Genomic DNA, 16688 nt, shown 5'->3' with positions numbered 1-16688 from the left:
AAAGTTAAGGGATCAGCCCATGGTCACAGTCACACCCTGATAGCTGGGAGGCCAATCTAGGTCCCTTAGTTGTCCCCTAGGACATGCTGTGGGGCACGGGCAGGAGTGCAGCGGTATCCCCAGGGCCTCTTGTGTCTGTCTCCATAGTCCTTCAACGCCTACTTCAGCAGAGAGCACAGCCGCCTGCTCCTCCTCTGGAGGCAGGTCATGGGGCTCCGACGGCTGATCAGCGAGCTGAAGATGGGCACCGAGAGGTGAGGCCTGGCTGCTGGGGAGCATGGGGGACATCCTTCCATGGGCTGCCGCTGGGGTGCAGGAGAGGCAGTCAGCTATGCTGAGGCTCAGTAAATTATGTGCTTCCTTTGATATTTAACCCAGTATTCAGAGCTCCTCTGCGTCAGGAATTGTCCTAATCATCATTTCATACCAAAGATCAGAGAGGTTGAATGATCTCCTCAGATCACACAACAGAGAGTAGCTGTATAGTCAGACTTCCCTTTGGGCCACCAGCTCACAAATAATGACATAGAGACTTATTATTAATTGTGAAAGCTCAGCCTTTAGCCTAGGCTTGTCCCACTAGCTCTTATAACTTAAATCAACCTGTTTCTCTTTATGTATATTCTGCCGCGTGGTTTGGTTCCCTCCCCTCTATACTGTTTGTCCACCTTCTTTAGTGTCTGGCTGGTGTCTCTCTCATGCCTATATTCATGCTCTCTCTGTTCAGAAGTCCTACCTATTCTCCCTTGCCTAGCTGTTGGCCTTTCAGTTCTTTATTAAACCAATCACAGTGACACAGCTTCACACAGTGTAAACAAATATTCCACAACATTTCCCTCTTTTTTTGTCTAAATTAAAAAGAAAGGGTTTAACTCTACCACAGTAAAACTATATAAAATAAGAACAATTATTAGGTAAGAATTACATTCACAATATCTTGTTCATTTGTATTTGCCAAGTTTGGAGAAAATACTCTATTACCTATCTATCCTATTGTGATGAGTCCAAAGTTTTATACCTATATCACTTTTTATCATAACTTGTATTATGGAGCTACAAATATCTTTTTAGACCTTAAAACATTTTTTAGATAAGCAGCTTAAGCTTTTGTGTCTCTCAACCTTGTTTTGTTTCTTTGTATAATAGTCCTGGCTGTCCTGGTACTCGATTTGTAGGTCATGCTGGCCTCAAACTCACTGAGATCCATCTGCCTCTGCTTCCCAAGTGCTGGGATCAAAGGTGTGCACCACCACTACCTGCCCCGACCCGTGGGGCAGTCAACAATGAACTGGGAGACACCTAGGGGAATCGAAGGGCAAGGGAGGAGAAGAACGACAGCAGGTCCATGTTCTGACCAAGCTGTTAAACTTCATTTTCTCAGGGGAGGCTTAGATAGGACCATGGGCAGGATGTGAGCAGGGTTTGCAAGTGGGCAGGGTGAAAGGGTCAGAGAAGGAATGTCCTGAACTAATCTTTAACTGGCTGTAAAACTGTAGCAGGAGGGATATCCTGAACTATTCTTTAACTGGTTGTAAAGCTACAACAGGAAGAATATCCTGAGCTATTCTTTAACTGGTTGTAAAACCGCAAGCTCTGCTAAACATTCTGCTTACTTCTTAAGAGGCAGTAATTTTCTATCTCAGAGGCCTGAGGTAGTGAGGATGGTGATGGTCTCCAAGAACCACCCTACCACTTTACATCTCTTTTGTGAGTTTTTTTTTTAATTTGATAAAAAGGAAAATTGTATAACTATCTAATGTCCAACCCCACCTGAGACCTGAGAAGGATAAAATATTACCTAAATAAACAGGAAGTGCATAGCAAACAACTTTCTAAACTATAGAAATGACAGATAGCTGGCTGCCTGATACCCAATGTTGGGGTATCCATCTTTGGCCTACAGGCCTAAGGTATCTGACAGACTTCTGTAAAGCAGGAATTTTGAAGGACTGTCCTACTTTGTCTTGGCAAAGTTTGGCAAAGATTTTTTTTTGTGTGTGTGTCCTGTTTGTTCAATTTGGACAGTATACTGTCAGCAGTAGAGGCATGAGCAGTTTCTTGCCCAGTGGCTAGCTTTGGTACATAGAAATCAAACTCCATATGGAGATTCTCCTTTTGAAGCAGATTGGTACTGCCAGGAGCAGAAGTGTCTCTCTGTCATGAAAAGCTCTATGTTATTAAAACAACTTAAATGCCATATTCTGTAGATCTCTGAAATGTTTGAAGATCATCTATCTAAAAATATCTTTCTTTGACCTTGAAAACATACCTAAATGAGTACAAGTTTGGTTGTTATACATGACTAATTACTAACTTGCATTTTTTAAAATTATCCTAAGTAATTTATAATAATAGTTTTCAGCTTTACATTTTTAAATGAGCTGTATAGGTACAATACCTTAAATGAGCAGAAACATATACAGTACATTAAAATAAAAGTTACCTTAAATTTGTATTAATATAAAAAAAATCTTAAACAAGAGTAGAAACATATACAGCATGTTTTAACAAAAATAACCTTAAATTTGTATCAGTATACAAAGCAAAAATCCATCCCAATGTAAAATATTTGAGATTAATAATTGTCTTTAGTTTGAAAATAGATTCTATAATTTACCCTTTTATCCTATCATTCCTACATCTCCCCCCTTTTTTTATTCAGAAAGAGCTCTTTGAATCCAACCTCCCTTGTTTAGCTTCCTACCTTACCATGACCAGTAACAATTTGCAATCAATCCCCCTAAATGATGACAAACATTTATAAACCACAGGATGACCAAAAGACACCCATCCTACCTCTTGGGAGTGTTTGTGCCATGTTTTCTAGACTGCTTCCTATTGTCTAGGGATGATGGCATCTTTAGGGGACCCTCCCTGAAAAATTGGAGTAATAGTCAAGTCCTGGGACAGCTAGCTGTATCATTTTTTTTGTTTAGTCTCTGTGTGATGGGAAAGTGTAGAACTTATCTGAAGTCCTGGCTGGAGTAATCTGTGAGGATGTACCTCCTCAGCTTTGAAGCCGGTCTAGATGCAGAATTTTGAGGAAACTCAACAGAGGCATCTGAGGGGTTGGATTACCGGAGCTACTTGTCTTCTTTGGTGCCTGGTCCTTTTTTTTTTTTTTCCCCTGAAAATGTACAAATTTTTTAAAAAATATTTTTTATATACAAAGTTAAAGTCAATATACATATCTGTGTTAACACAAGTGTTGAATGTGTGGTGTGTGCAAGTCAGCTAAAGATTTTTTTATTCTGTTTGAAAAGGTAAAGGCATCTGTCAATTTTGGAAGGCCATTTGGATTGCATAACCAAACTATAATATAAACCTCTATCCATGCCATGTGAAAGGATGGCATGTAATAACACATCATGAGGACTCCGTAGCCAACATGATTTATCATGCCTCATGAAGTCTCAGAGCTGTTCCCATTTTGAGGGAATCACATTACATCACCTGTTTTGTACTCCTTTTTTTTTAATTTTTTTCAAGACAGGGTTTCTCTGTGTAGCCCTAGCTGCCCTGGAACTCATTCTGTAGACCAGGCTGGCCTCAAACTCACAGATCTGTCTACTTCTGCCTCCCAAGTACACCACCACCACCTGGCTGGACCTGACTTTCTGTGTGTCTGCAGCTTCTCTGACTGTGTGAGTCAAACCTTAAACAGCATGGCTCTGCTTAGCACATGGCATTGGCAGCTGGGTCTGCACTCTTTGGGGTCTACAGGTAGCGGCAGGAGCTGTCCCTAACTGTCCCAGGTCTGGTAAGTTGTTGTGCCCACTTTTCAGAATCCCAGCAAGCAGCAGCCAACTATTTTGAGTGCTTGTGGAGAGACCCAGGTGGCACCTATGGTGGTGTCAGCTGGTGTGACTTTTTCATCTGTGTGGTCAAGCCCCACGTTGGACACCAAATGTAGCCAGATTTTCCTTTGAGCCACCAGCTCACATATAACAACTCTGAGACTTATTAATTATGAAAGCTTGGCCTTTAGCTCAGACTTGTGTCATTAGCTCTTATAAATTAGCTTGTTTCTTTAAAAAATATATATATATTTATTTTATGTATATGAATGACCTGTCTTATCTTCACACACACCAGAAGAGGAAATCAGATCCCATTATAGATGGTTGTGAGCCACCATGTGACTTCTGGGAATTGAATTCAGCATCTTTGGAAGAGCAGGCAGTGCTCTTAACCACTGAGCCATCTCTTCAACCCCAAGTTAACCTGTTTCTATTAATCTACATTCTATGATGTGGCTCAGTTAACCTTTCCTCTGTACCATATGTCTGACTTCTTCACTGTCTAGCTGAGTCCCTTTCGTGTCTAGATTCATCCAGAGTTCCTCTCTCTGCCCAGAAGTCCCACCTATTCTTTCCTTTGTAGGAGGAGTTTTCCTGTGTTATGACCACTTCCCAATAATTACTCAAAAACTTATTATTAAATAGTAAATGTTTGGCCAATAGTTTAGGCTTGTTACTAGCTAATGCTTAACATTTTTCAAATAACCCTTCCACCCTCCCCTCTGCCCCCCATGCTCCCAATTTACTCAGGTGATCTTGTCTTTTTTTCCCCTTCCTAGGTGGATCCTCTCTCTTAGGGTCCTCATTATTACATAGGTTCTCTGGGGTTGTAGCCTATAGTCTGGTTGTCCTTTGCTTTATGTGTAATATCCACTTATGAGTGACTACATACTATATTTGTCTTTCTGGGTCTGGGTTACCTCATTCAGGATGGCCTTTTCTAGTTCTATCCACAAATCTCAAGACACTATTGTTTTTTACTGCTGAGTAGTACTCTGTTGTGTAAATGTACATTTTCCCTATCCATTCATCCATTGAGGAACATCTAGGTTGATTCCAGGCTCTGGCTATTATGAATAATGCTGCTATGAACATAGTGAACAAATGTCCTTATGGTGTGAATGTGCTTCCTTTCGGTATATGCCCCAAAGTGATATTGCAGGGTCTTGAGGTAGATTGATTCCCAATTTTCTGAGAAACCGTCATACTGATTTCCAAAGTGACTGTATGAATTTGCACACCCAGCAACAATGGAGGAGTGTTCTCCTTACTCCACATCCTCTCCTGCATAAGCTGTCATCAGTGTTTTTGATTTTGGCAATTCTGACAAGTGTAAGATAGAATCTCAGAGTTGTTTTGATTTGTATTTCTCTGATGACTAAGGATGTTAAGCATTTCCTTAAGTGTCTTTCCACCATTTGATATTTTCCTCTGTTAAAAGTTCTCTTTTTAGATCTGTGCCCTATTTTTATTGGATCATTTGATCTTTTGATGTCTAATTTCTTGAGTTCTTTGTATATTTTGGAGATTCATCTTCTGACATGTGGAGCTGGTAAGATCTTTTCCCATTCTGAAGGCTGCCATTGTTGACCATACCCTTTGCCTTACAGAAGCTTCTCAGTCTTGGGAGGGCACATTTATTGTTTCTCTCAGTGTCTGTGTCTCTGATGTTCTATTTAGGAAGTGGTATCACTGCATTCAAGGCAACTTCCCACTTTCTCTTCTATGAGGTTCAGTGTGGTTGGTTTTATGTTGAGGTCTTTGATCCATTTAGAATTGAATTTGAGTTTCCCTTTCATTTTTATAGTTTGTTTGAATCAGGAGCCATAGATATTCACAAAATGTGATTTTTTTTTTTTGAGACAGCATCTCAAATACAATTCTGGCTAACCTCCAATTCAGAGACCTACCTTGCCTCTGCCTCCTGAATGCTGGGATTAAAGGTGTATATTACCATATCCAGCAGATTTTGAAATTTTTGAATCTTTTTTCTTTCTTAGAGTCATATGTATTCCAGGCTGTCCTGGAACTCACTGTACAGGATGATGGCCTTGAACTTCTGATCCTTCTGTTTCCACTTGAGTGCTGGAATTACAGTGCTACCATGCCAGGCTTATATGTTGCTGGGGATTGAATCTAGGGCTCTGCATGTGTTAGGCAAGCACTCTATCAACTGACTGGTGGTTCCAGCCCATACTTGGATCATTTTCTTCCAAGTTCTGGGAATATAGGTCTGTGTTACCCACCACATCTGGCTAAACTTTTCTTTTGGTCTCTTAAGTCTTATTTGTTTAGGGAACAGCCAGCTGCCCTCAGGGATTCCTGTAGTCTAGTTTTCGCTGTCTCATGTTTGCATGAGCCTGCACAGATCTGTGGTTAGAGCTGCAGATTGCTGTTTCCTTGGCAAGACTCAGACTCCAACAGTACAGTGTTCCCCCACAGGAGGCCCCTTGGCCCAGGGCAGGTGTCTATAGCCTGTGATGGTAGTTCTGGCTCAATGCCAGGATAAAACTGCGTCAGAGGCTTTTGATGCTATGCTTGACTTACTGTGTGTTAGCTAGAATTCTGTGAGACACTCCCCCACCCCCTGCCGTTGGATGCTCAGTACTGCAGTTCATTTAGAGAATGAGTGAGCCCATGGTGGGACTTTAAAGTGGCTCTTGCTTTTAATTAGCATGGAAATGGTTTTTCGTTTTTGAAAAAGGATCTCATTGTATAGCCCTGGGTGGTCTTGAGCTTGATATGTAGACCAGGCTGTTCTCAAATTCACAGAGAATCCTTCTGCCTCTGCCTCCCAAATTCTGGGATTAAAGGTGTGTGCCACTATGGGGGTGGGTCAGCAGTGGTGGTGGTGGCTCATGCCTTTAGCCCAGCACTCAGGAGGCATAGTCTTTTGGGGCGTATACTCTGTGTATCATTTTATCTTTGCTTCTCCTCCAGATTGTTTTTAGTGTGTGTGTGTGTGTGTGTGTGTGTGGCAGTGGTCAAGAACATCTACTGGGACTCTCTCCTTCCACCATGTAGGTCCCCAAGATCGAACCCAGGTCATCGGGCTTGGCAGCAGGCACCTTTGCCCTAAGCCATTTCACTCCCCAACACCTGTCAGCCTGGAATGCTCTCCTCCTGCCTTGGCCTCCTGAGAACTTGTGACGGCAAGCATGTGCTTCCATCCGGCTCAAATTTGCTGTTTGTTTTTTATTTTATTTTTTGTTGTTTGAGACGAGGTTTCTCTGTGTAAACAGTTCTGGCTGTCACAGGACTCACTCTGTAGACCAGGCTGGCCTCAAACTCACAGAGATCCACCTGCCTCTGCCTCCTGAGTGCTGGGACTAAAGGCGTGAGCTACCACCACCTGGCAAACTTTGCTGTTCTTGAAGAATCCTTCTCATCTGATCATTTTCCTGGGAGATATATGTACATATCAGGAGTAGCTTCCCTGTTGGCTTTTCTTGGCTGTAGATCCACTGACTCCCATAATTTACAGCAATCTTCCTTTTAATGGATGCTTTGGTATCTCCAGGATTTCCACACGTGCTATGTTCCCATGAGTCATCTGTCATTGCCTTGTGCTGAGCCTGTCTACAAGATGCATTCTTAGATGCAAAGGGCCCGGGTGTTCATACCTTTCAGGGCTTCTCCTAATTGCCTTCCCATGTGGCTCTAGCCACCTTCCCTCCATCAGCTGCATAGGGGATAGCCAGTTTCCCCACAGCTTTACCCAAGTTGATCATAATGTGACTTTGTTTCTGTAACCTGATAACGATGGATAGTGTCACAGTGTAGTTTTGATTTGTACTTGGGGGCCACCCCCTACGCCCCTTATTCTGCTCTCTCTCAGGGATCTACTGCAGCTGGGAGGGGAGCTAGTCCGGACATCACGGGCTGTCCAGGAGGTGGGCCTGGGACTCAATGCCAGCCTGCAGCGGGCTGAGAGTCGGGCTGAGGCAGCTCTGGAGAAGCAAACACTGCTGCAGGCCCAACTAGAGGAGCAGCTACAGGCCAGGCTGCTCCGGGACAAGGACTTGGCCCAGTTGCAGGCGCAGAGTGACCTGGACAAGGCCGACCTTAGTGCCAGGTGGGTGACAGCAGGCCCATTCGTGGCCAGCTCCCCTGCAGAGGGGTCACCTGGAGTGTGTTCCTCAGGGCTGGGCCCTTCCCCGGGTGAGTCTGGCTGGGCTCCCTAGGCACAGTGTGTGAAGTTCAGAGGACTGGGGTCTAGGCACACTGCAGGCAGTGCAATCTCTGTTGACATGCATGGCTGCAACTCCTGCCTCCTACAAGCTGTCACCTCATTCCCATTTTGCAACTGAGAAATCAGAGACCCCAGGTGAGAAGTGACTCACTCCAGGTCCCACACCTGGGGAGGTAGGTCCTAGGATCCTTAGGGTCCTTGTTCAGTTTTGGGACACAGGACATACGCTGGGGAACTTGAGAAGCTGAGGCAGGTCCCCTGTTCACCTCTTTTGCTCCCCCCTCCAGAGTGACAGAGCTGACCTTGTCCGTGGAGCACCTTCAGAACCAGAACACAGAGAAGGATCAGGTCAACAGGACCCTCTCTGAAAAGCTGGAGGCCCTGGTGAGATGTGGCACCAGCCAGATCCATGGTTACTGGCTGAGGGCCAGGCTGCTTGGGCCATGTTGAATGTCTCATTGAGACTAGGTGCTGTCCTCCCAGTACATGCCAGGTTTAGCAAAGTGACATTTACCTCCTCTGTGCCCTGCACGCTCCTTGCAGCAAGCCATTAGAAAGTTGAGGAAACCAACTTATTCAGAAGGTGGGGCGTCAGGGTTTGGATCCCCTCCTGGGCTCCCAGGGAATGCCTCCCCATCAGATGCATACCGCCTGGTCTCCACACCTCCTTTGTGGGGCAGGGTTTGTGCTGTTCTTCACTAGGTCATGTGACTGGGACAGGGCACTGTAGTTTTCTGGGTCTCATCTGTTCAGTGAGGGCAGCTGGCCTATGGGAATCGACATAACTGCTATTCCAGAGGGGCAGGAAGAAGTGACTTCATATTTCGGCAGAACAGCGACCAACCTTTCTTGTCACTAGGAGTCTCTGCGGCTCCAGGAGCAGGCAGCCCTGGACACTGAGGATGGAGAGGGCCTGCAGCAGACGCTGAGGGACCTGGCACAGGTATGGTTACAGCCCGGACAGGGCTGGCCAGACAATCAGAGCTCCCTGCCACACCCCCTGGGATGAACTGGAAGTGGGTGGGGCCTATTCACCCTGGATGCTTTTGACCTCCACTGGCTCACCCAGGCTTGCCCCAAGATGCCCCTGTGAGAACTGTGAGCACACTAAAGGACAGTGAATGGTAGGCCTTGCCTGGAGGGCTGCACTCTGGCAGAGATGGACTCAGGAAGGCTTGGGAGAAGGGGCTTGTGGGAAGTGTCTCGTTGCCTTGCTATGCCTGTGAGCAGCTAACCCCAACTCCCATATTCTCCCTTCCTGCAAGGCTGCCCTATCGGACACAGAGAGTGGTGTCCTGCTCAGCAGCTCAGGGCACACTGCGGACACCTCTGATGGCAGCCTGCGGGGGCTCTCTGGCCCGCGGACCCCGACCCCACCACGGCACTCCTCCCCGGGTCGAGGTCGTTCTCCACGCCGAGGCCTGTCCCCAGCCTGCTCTGACTCCTCTACACTCACACTAATCCACTCCGCCCTGCATAAGCGCCAGCTGCAGGTCCAAGTATGAGCAGGCCTAAGCATCCTGCAGCCAGGGACCCTAGGGGCGGGGCTAGGGTTCTGAGAAACGGCTGCTGATGGAAAGTTCTAGACAGAATCGGAGCCTGGAGTGCCTGAATGGCCTGGAGTACCCCCAGAAAAGGGGCTGGGGCCTTCAGAAAAGGAGATAAAACTTGGGATCAGGACCCTAAGAGAAGTCTGGAAGGAAGAATCTGAGCCTAGGACAAAGGGGGTTTAGGAATCAGGGGCGGGGTTCCAGGGAAGAAACGAGGGGGCGTGGCCTGGGCCTTCGTGGGTAGAGTCAGCATCTAGGGGCCTGTGCTCTTGGGCAGTTTTCCTTGCCTGACCCTGGGGGCGCTAGTTGGAGTTGCCCTGTTGGCAGGGAGGTGAGGACTCCGGAGTGGAGGCGTGCCCTCTGCTGCCTCAGGCACGTTCACTGCTATGGAGCTGTTAGGAGAGAGTGAGTGGGCTCCTCCAGACCCCATCACCCCCATACTCCAGGACATGCGTGGGCGCTATGAAGCCAGCCAAGACCTGCTGGGCACCGTGCGCAAACAGCTCAGTGACAGCGAGGGTGAGCGGCGTGGCCTGGAGGAACAGCTGCAGCGCCTGCAGGACCAGATAGCAGTCACAGCCCAGGCCCAAGAGGATGCCATACGTGAGGCCCAGCGCCTGCGCAGTGCCAACGAACTCCTGAACAGGTGCGGGTGCCCTAAGGGTTAGCAGGAGGCATTGGGATTAGCCAGCCAGGCCTTTCAGCTAGAGGGCCCCACCTTACAGGTGAAAAATTTGACAGTTTTCAAGGAAGTAAAAATTAAGTTCTCATTACCCTAGCCATATTTCAAGGTCCTCCACTGCCACAGGTGGCAATAGAACATTCTAGAATTCTGCTGTCAGTGCTGTTCTGAACTGTTTCTGGTTGGTTGGTTGCCTCCTGCTGGGAATGAATCCAAGCCTGGTGCATGCCAGGGAAGTACTCGCTGAGCTACATCCCAGCCACACTAGAGACAGTTTTTTTCTTGTTTATTTGTTGTTATTTGTCTGAGTTTTATTTTATTATTATTATTATTATTTTTTAACACAGCCTTACTATGTAGCCCTGGCTGATTTAGAACTGCTATATAGCCTGGGCTGACCTCAAACTTGGGGCAATCCTGCCTCAGTGTCCTAAGTGCTGGATTTGGGATGTGAGCTACCAGTCCCTGATTTTCTTAGATACTTGTGTGTTGTTTCTGAGACAGGGTCTCACTATGTAGCCCTGGCTGGTGTGGAATTCCCTGTGTAGATCAGACTGGCCTCAAACTCACAGAGATCTGTCTGCTCCCACCTTCCCAGCTCTGGGATTAAAGGCGTGCACCACTATGCCCAGCCCTGGTAGAGACTTTTTAAAAGAAGCTTTTATTATTATTATTATTACTATTATGTGCATGTGGATATGTGCACTCCTAGAAGCCAGGCTGTCAGCTAGATCCCTGTGGATCTGGAGTCTGAGGTGACGGTGAGCCACCCAGGGTGGGCGCTGCGAACCAAATTGGTCCTCTGCAAGAGCAGTGTGTGCTCCAGAGAATGGATTCAGGAATGTTATTTTCTGATCATCACGCATGTGCTATGTCACCCCCCCAGAACAAAAAAATAATTAAAAATATTATAAAATTTCTTTTAAAAGACACAAGTTGTCCTCCCCTGGCCACTTGGTAGGTTTCAGATTTTTTAATGTTGCTTTTTTATTTTCTTTTCCTAAATAAAAACAAAACTGCTAGACATAGTGGTGCATGCCTCTTTAATACCATCACTTGGGAGGCTGACGCAGGCAGGTCTCTGTGAGTTTGAGGCCAGCCTGGTTTATATAGGGAGCTCCAGGACAGCCAAGGTTACATAGTGAAGCCTGTCTCAAATAAACAAACAAACAAGTCTTTGAGAAAATCAGGGACTGGTAGCTCATATCCCAAACCCAGCACTTAGGACACTGAGGCAGGAGGATTGGTCTAAGTTTGAGGTCAGTCCAGGCTATATAGCAGTTCCAAACCAGCCAGGGCTACATAGTAAGACCAGTCTGATCTGCAAAGTGAGTTCCAGGACAACCAGGGCTATACAGAAAAATCCTGTCTAGAAAAACAAAAACAGGAACCGGAGAGTGGTAACAGCACTGGCTATTCTTCCAGGGGATCTGGGTTCAATTCCCGGCACCCACATGGCAGCTCACACCTGTCTATAACTCCAAGATCCGACACCCCCACACAGACACATACGCAGGCAAAATACCACTGCAAATGAAATAAAAATTATTTTAAAAAAGATTTTAATAAAAAGACAACAGAGAGAGAGAGAGAGAGAGAGAGAGAGAGAGAGAGAGAGAGAGAGAGAGACAGGTGAACTCAAAGTGCAGCCCCCGACTCCCACCCCACCCCTGTCAGCCTTACCTGCTCATCTTAAGTTCTGGTTTTGCCTTCCATAGTCCTGGCAGTATGGAAGCACAGTAGGTATGCACGTGCGCATTTGTGTACCTACTGTGTTCCAGGCTGTGTGGTAAGTGCTGTACCTGTGTTACCTCAAGTTTATGTGAATCTGTCAAAGCTGTCGTCATACAGCTGGTGAAAGACTTCCCAGGCTCATGCTCTGAGTATGGATGGAAGTGGCAATGGGGCGCATCTGGGACCAAGCCTCTGATTTCCTTGCATGGGAAGGAAATGAGCCTTTAAAAATGGTTGTGCCCTTGGTGAGAAACCCATTTTGCATTCTGCTGTCTTAATATCATGCCACATGCTGTTTTCCATCTTAACATTTATTATATTTGGGGGTTGCCACTCTGTAGTAAAGAGGTGGGCAGCCCTTAGCCTGATCTTCAAACCCCAGCTGACAAGGGAACCTGCAACCTCTGGCAGGAGCCCTGGAGCTGGGGAAAATAGCAGCTCTCTGCAAGCCTTGGGCTTCCTCCTTCCTCTGTGGCACATGCTGCTGCTCTGTGCAGTGGGAAGTTCTGAGACAGATCTGGCTCTGTCTGGCTTGCCATGACTGAGGCTGCTAGACGACAGGTGTCTCCTGGTCATACAGCTTAGAACTGGCATCCAAGATGCCTTTGTGTCCTAGGAGCCTGGCTCTGGTCTCTCCCACCTGCTGGGGTTCTTTCAGGTAACACCAACATCTTCCCTCATTCCTGGGCTTGTAGGTATGCAAACTGGGGAGGAGAGCCATTCTCATTGCCGGTGTGAGCAAGATGAGTCATCTGTGAGAAGCATCAGGAAGGCTTTCTGGAAGCAGCATCCTGGAGAACAGAGGATGTGGTCAGAGTAGTCAGTCCAGCCACCTTCTCTGGTGGAGAGCAGCCTCAGAAAAGCCCTGTCCTCTCCTTGCTTGTCCTATAGGGAGAAGGGAAGCCTGGCCCACAGCCTGCAGGTGACCCAGAAGCAGGTGGAGGAGCTGCACCAGGAGCTGGAAAAGCTGCAGACTGCCCAGGAGGAGCTGAGGCGTCAGCACACTCAGTTGGAAGATGAGCAAGAGGACACAGTGCAGGAGGGAGCCCGGGCCCGCAGAGAGCTGGAGCGCAGGTGGGCCCCTGCTTACCTAGGGTCCTCCCAGTGCACCTCTTGGTAATGTGGGCATCATGTTCTCTAGACTGCTTCCTGTTGTCTGGGGGGGCAACAACATCTTTAGGGGACCCTGAGAAAATTTAGATAATGGTCAGTCCTGAGAGAGCTTGCTGTTGTCCAGTCTTGGTGTGATGGAAAGTGTAGGGCTTATCTGAAGTCTGGTTGGAGTAGTCTATGAGGCTGGACCATCTCAGCCAGCATCCTTGAAGCTGTTCTGGATGTAGAACTCCGAGAAAACTACAACAGAGGCACTCTGAGAGACTGGATCACCTGGACCACCCATTTTCATTGGTGTCTGGTCCCCTTGATTTGAAAACACACAAGCTTTCAAAGGTAGCATACATGTCTGTATTAATACAAGTATGCAAGTCTGGACTGTGGGCTGTATACAAGCCAAAGATGGTCTTTTGTTTTATGTTTGAGCAGGTAAAATATGTCATCTGTTTTGTAGTTTTTCTAAGTTTATTTCTTTGTGTCTGTAGCCAGAATTTTCATGGGGTCTTCTCTGATCAAACCTGATCCTCTTTAACCTTGAACAAATCCACAGCCTTTTGTTTTCTGTGGAAATAAAAGCATAACCTCTTCCCCAGAGCAATACTTTTTCTGACTTCCACTTTCAAGTTAAGTCTTTCCTAAAGTATCTAGGCTGGTTTATTCAGCAGTCCATTCCACAGTCCAGTGTCCCCCAGCAGCTGTCACTCTCTTTTCATTAGCATCCAGAACACCATCTAAGGTCCAAACTCCCTGTGTTATATTTTTCATCCTTACATAGCTTCTTCTTTTTTTTTAATATTATTTTACTCTTTTTAAAGACTATTATTTGTAAACTCTTTTTTCTATGACTGTCTATACCCATTTTCTTTTCTTCAGCATCTAAGCACATTTTAAAACATACCTTTTTTGTAGGTTTTCTGTATCTGGACCTGGCTTTACTAAAAATCTGCAGTATTTTCTGATGGTGTGAGACAAATCTTAAACTGCGGTGTCAGCTGCAGCTTAGTTTAGTGCATGACACTGGTGCATGTCTATGTCTCCAGCGCTTGGGCAGTCTGTACACTGAGCATACCCAAGAGACTGCTATCACCAGGAGGCTGCACCAGGAGGCTGTGTGTCTGACCCCTTATTCTGAACTTGCCTTTTTTGGCTTTCTCAGGCCTTATATGGCTATAGATGGCTGGATGTTGGTTGCCATATGTACACCAACTTTTTGGGTCACCAACTCAGAGGGGCTGAAGAGATGGCTCAGCAGTTAAGAGCACTGGCTGCTCTTCCAAAGGACTTGGGTTCAATTCCCAGCACCCAGATGGCCGCTCAAAACTGTCTGTAACTCCATTTCCAGGAGTTCTGACACCCTTATACAGAAACACACACAGGCAAAACACCAATGCACATGAAATAAAAATTTTAAAAAGACGACAAAGAGACATTTAATTATGAAAGCTTGGCCTTAGCTTAGGTTTGTTTCTAAGTAGTGTTCTCTCTCTCTCTCTCTCTCTCTCTCTCTCTCTCTCTCTCTCTCTCTCTCTCTCTCTCTCTCTCTCTTTCTCTGAGGTAGGGTTTATCTATGACAGGCCTGGCTGTCCCAGAACTCACTCTGTAGACCAGGCTGGCCTTGAACTCAGATCTGCTTGCCTCTGCCTCCCAAGTGCTGGGATTAAAGGCATGCACCACCACTGCCTGGCTTAACCCATCTTTTTTATCTTCGTTCTTCCATGTGCTCATTACCCTCATCTCCATCATGCCCATCCTCGTTGTCCCTCATCTGCCTCGCCACTCCACCTTTCTTCCCAGAGCTCTCTCTGTCCACAGTGCCTGCTATACCTCCACTTGGCTTTTCATAAAACCAATTACAGTGACCCGTCATCACACAGTGTAAAGGAATATTCCACAACAGTCTTCTGCCCCACAGCCACAGGCAGCTGGAGCAGCTGGAAATGAAGCGCTCGGGGCTGGCTAAGGAGCTGGTAGAGGTGCGGGAGGCACTGAGCTGCGCCACACTGCAGAGAGATGTGCTGCAGGCAGAGAAGGCAGAGGTGGCCGAGGCACTGACCAAGGTGAGTCCTCAGCTGCACAACTCATGATTCTCCCACTGGCCACAGACCGACCCTATCAGGCCACTGTCTGAGCATGTCACTTCCCCTGGATACAGACTGACCTTATTTATTTTTATTTGTTACTGTGTTTTAAATCCACACCTTCCTGGCCCCCGTGTGTGTGGTGGGGCGCAAATGTGTGCTGTGGGGGTTGTCTGGAAGTCAGGACAGCCTTGGTGTCTATGCATGTCTTCCACCTTATTTATGGCCCTCATTGTTCCCTGCTGGATATACTGGATCTTGAGCTTCAGGGGACTCTGCCCCACCCCCATCTTACTGTAGGAATGCTAGAATTATACTTGTTCTCTTCTGCATATAGTTTGTACATGCAGTCTGGGGATTTAAACTCATGCTTGAGTGGCAAGGGTTTTACCCACCATCTCCCTAGCAGCCCCATAGGCTGACTTTTGACCCAGGCCACAGACCCATAGGCTTCTTCAGGAGCTCCTGGGACTAGAACCTGAAGCTCAGGGTCACTTGGTCCTTTCTGTGGAGATGAGTCCTGGAACTGAGGGAGTTGGGGCCATAGTCCTGAGACTCCTCAGAGGGTGCTTGATCCATTTCTAGGCTCTACATGATGGCCTCCTGGGCTGCACTTGGAGTCTCTTCTGACCACTAGCTCTGCCTTTTGGTCCTTTCTTAGGCAGCTCTAGAGTATGAGTTGTCTTTCAGATGGCGTCCCAGGCTGTGTCCTTCTTTGATGGGATTACCTGACTCCTGTCACCCTTTCTCCTTGGCCCTGACCCAGGCTGTAAGAGTTTGCTTCCCTGGATCTCTCCCTTACATGACGTCTGCTTCCCTGTTTCCACTGCAGGCTGAGGCTGGCCGTGCACAGCTAGAGCTCTCCTTGACCAAGCTGAGGACAGAGGAGGCCTCCCTGCGAGACTCCCTGTCCAAGCTGAGTGCCCTCAATGAGAGTCTCGCCCAGGACAAGCTGGAGCTAAACCGCCTCATGGCCCAGGTATACTATGTACCAGCGCCTGCTCCCTCCACCAGGGGACACTGCAGAGGCATGCTGGGGCTCCCACACCCTACCCTGTCTGTCCTGCGCTCCGCCTCTCATCCTGCCTGGCTCTCTTGGTCTCTGTTTTGTGCATCATAGAAGGATGTCTTAGGGGCCCTGCTCTATTTTGGTGCTTTGTTCTCCGAACCACGTACATTCTTCCTTCAGCTTAGGGAGCCTCCCCTGAACTGGCTGTTTTGGTGATATATTATTTATGATTTAGTAAGATTTTCTGAAGTATCAGATTGCAAAGCCAGCCACACTGGTTAACTATAGAAGCTAGGCGGTGGTGGCACACACCTTCAATCCCAGAATTCAGGATGAAGTTGTAGATGGATCTCTATTAGGTCAAGGCCACACTGAGCTACACGAAATCGATCCAGTCAAAAAGAGAAACAGCTCACACAAAGGAGATCTCAGCACTTGGGATCACAGCCTTTAATCCCAGCCCTAGAGAGGTGGAGACAGGAGTGATATGGCTGGGCAGAGAGAGGAGTCTAAGGGAGAAGCAAAGTCAG

The 16688-nt window shown here is 47.1% G+C and overlaps 1 protein-coding gene across 3 annotated transcripts in view; it reads left to right on the top strand.

Moving 5' to 3' along the window:
* Positions 1 to 16688, top strand: part of Crocc (ciliary rootlet coiled-coil, rootletin) — a 51029-nt gene that overhangs the window by 13941 nt on the left and 20400 nt on the right. For all 3 annotated transcript variants that reach the window (XM_051173492.1, XM_051173494.1, XM_051173493.1), the window contains 9 exons: positions 148 to 254; positions 7639 to 7875; positions 8280 to 8376; positions 8852 to 8935; positions 9258 to 9491; positions 9989 to 10188; positions 12850 to 13032; positions 14984 to 15128; positions 15982 to 16128. In XM_051173492.1, coding sequence (XP_051029449.1) covers positions 148 to 254; positions 7639 to 7875; positions 8280 to 8376; positions 8852 to 8935; positions 9258 to 9491; positions 9989 to 10188; positions 12850 to 13032; positions 14984 to 15128; positions 15982 to 16128 — 1434 coding nt within the window. The remainder of the gene's footprint in view (positions 1 to 147; positions 255 to 7638; positions 7876 to 8279; positions 8377 to 8851; positions 8936 to 9257; positions 9492 to 9988; positions 10189 to 12849; positions 13033 to 14983; positions 15129 to 15981; positions 16129 to 16688) is intronic.

The sequence above is a fragment of the Phodopus roborovskii genome, unplaced genomic scaffold (assembly GCF_943737965.1).
Source record: "Phodopus roborovskii unplaced genomic scaffold, PHOROB, whole genome shotgun sequence".
Classification (NCBI taxonomy): Eukaryota; Metazoa; Chordata; class Mammalia; order Rodentia; family Cricetidae; genus Phodopus; species Phodopus roborovskii.
This window is presented reverse-complemented; position numbering and strand designations above follow the sequence as displayed.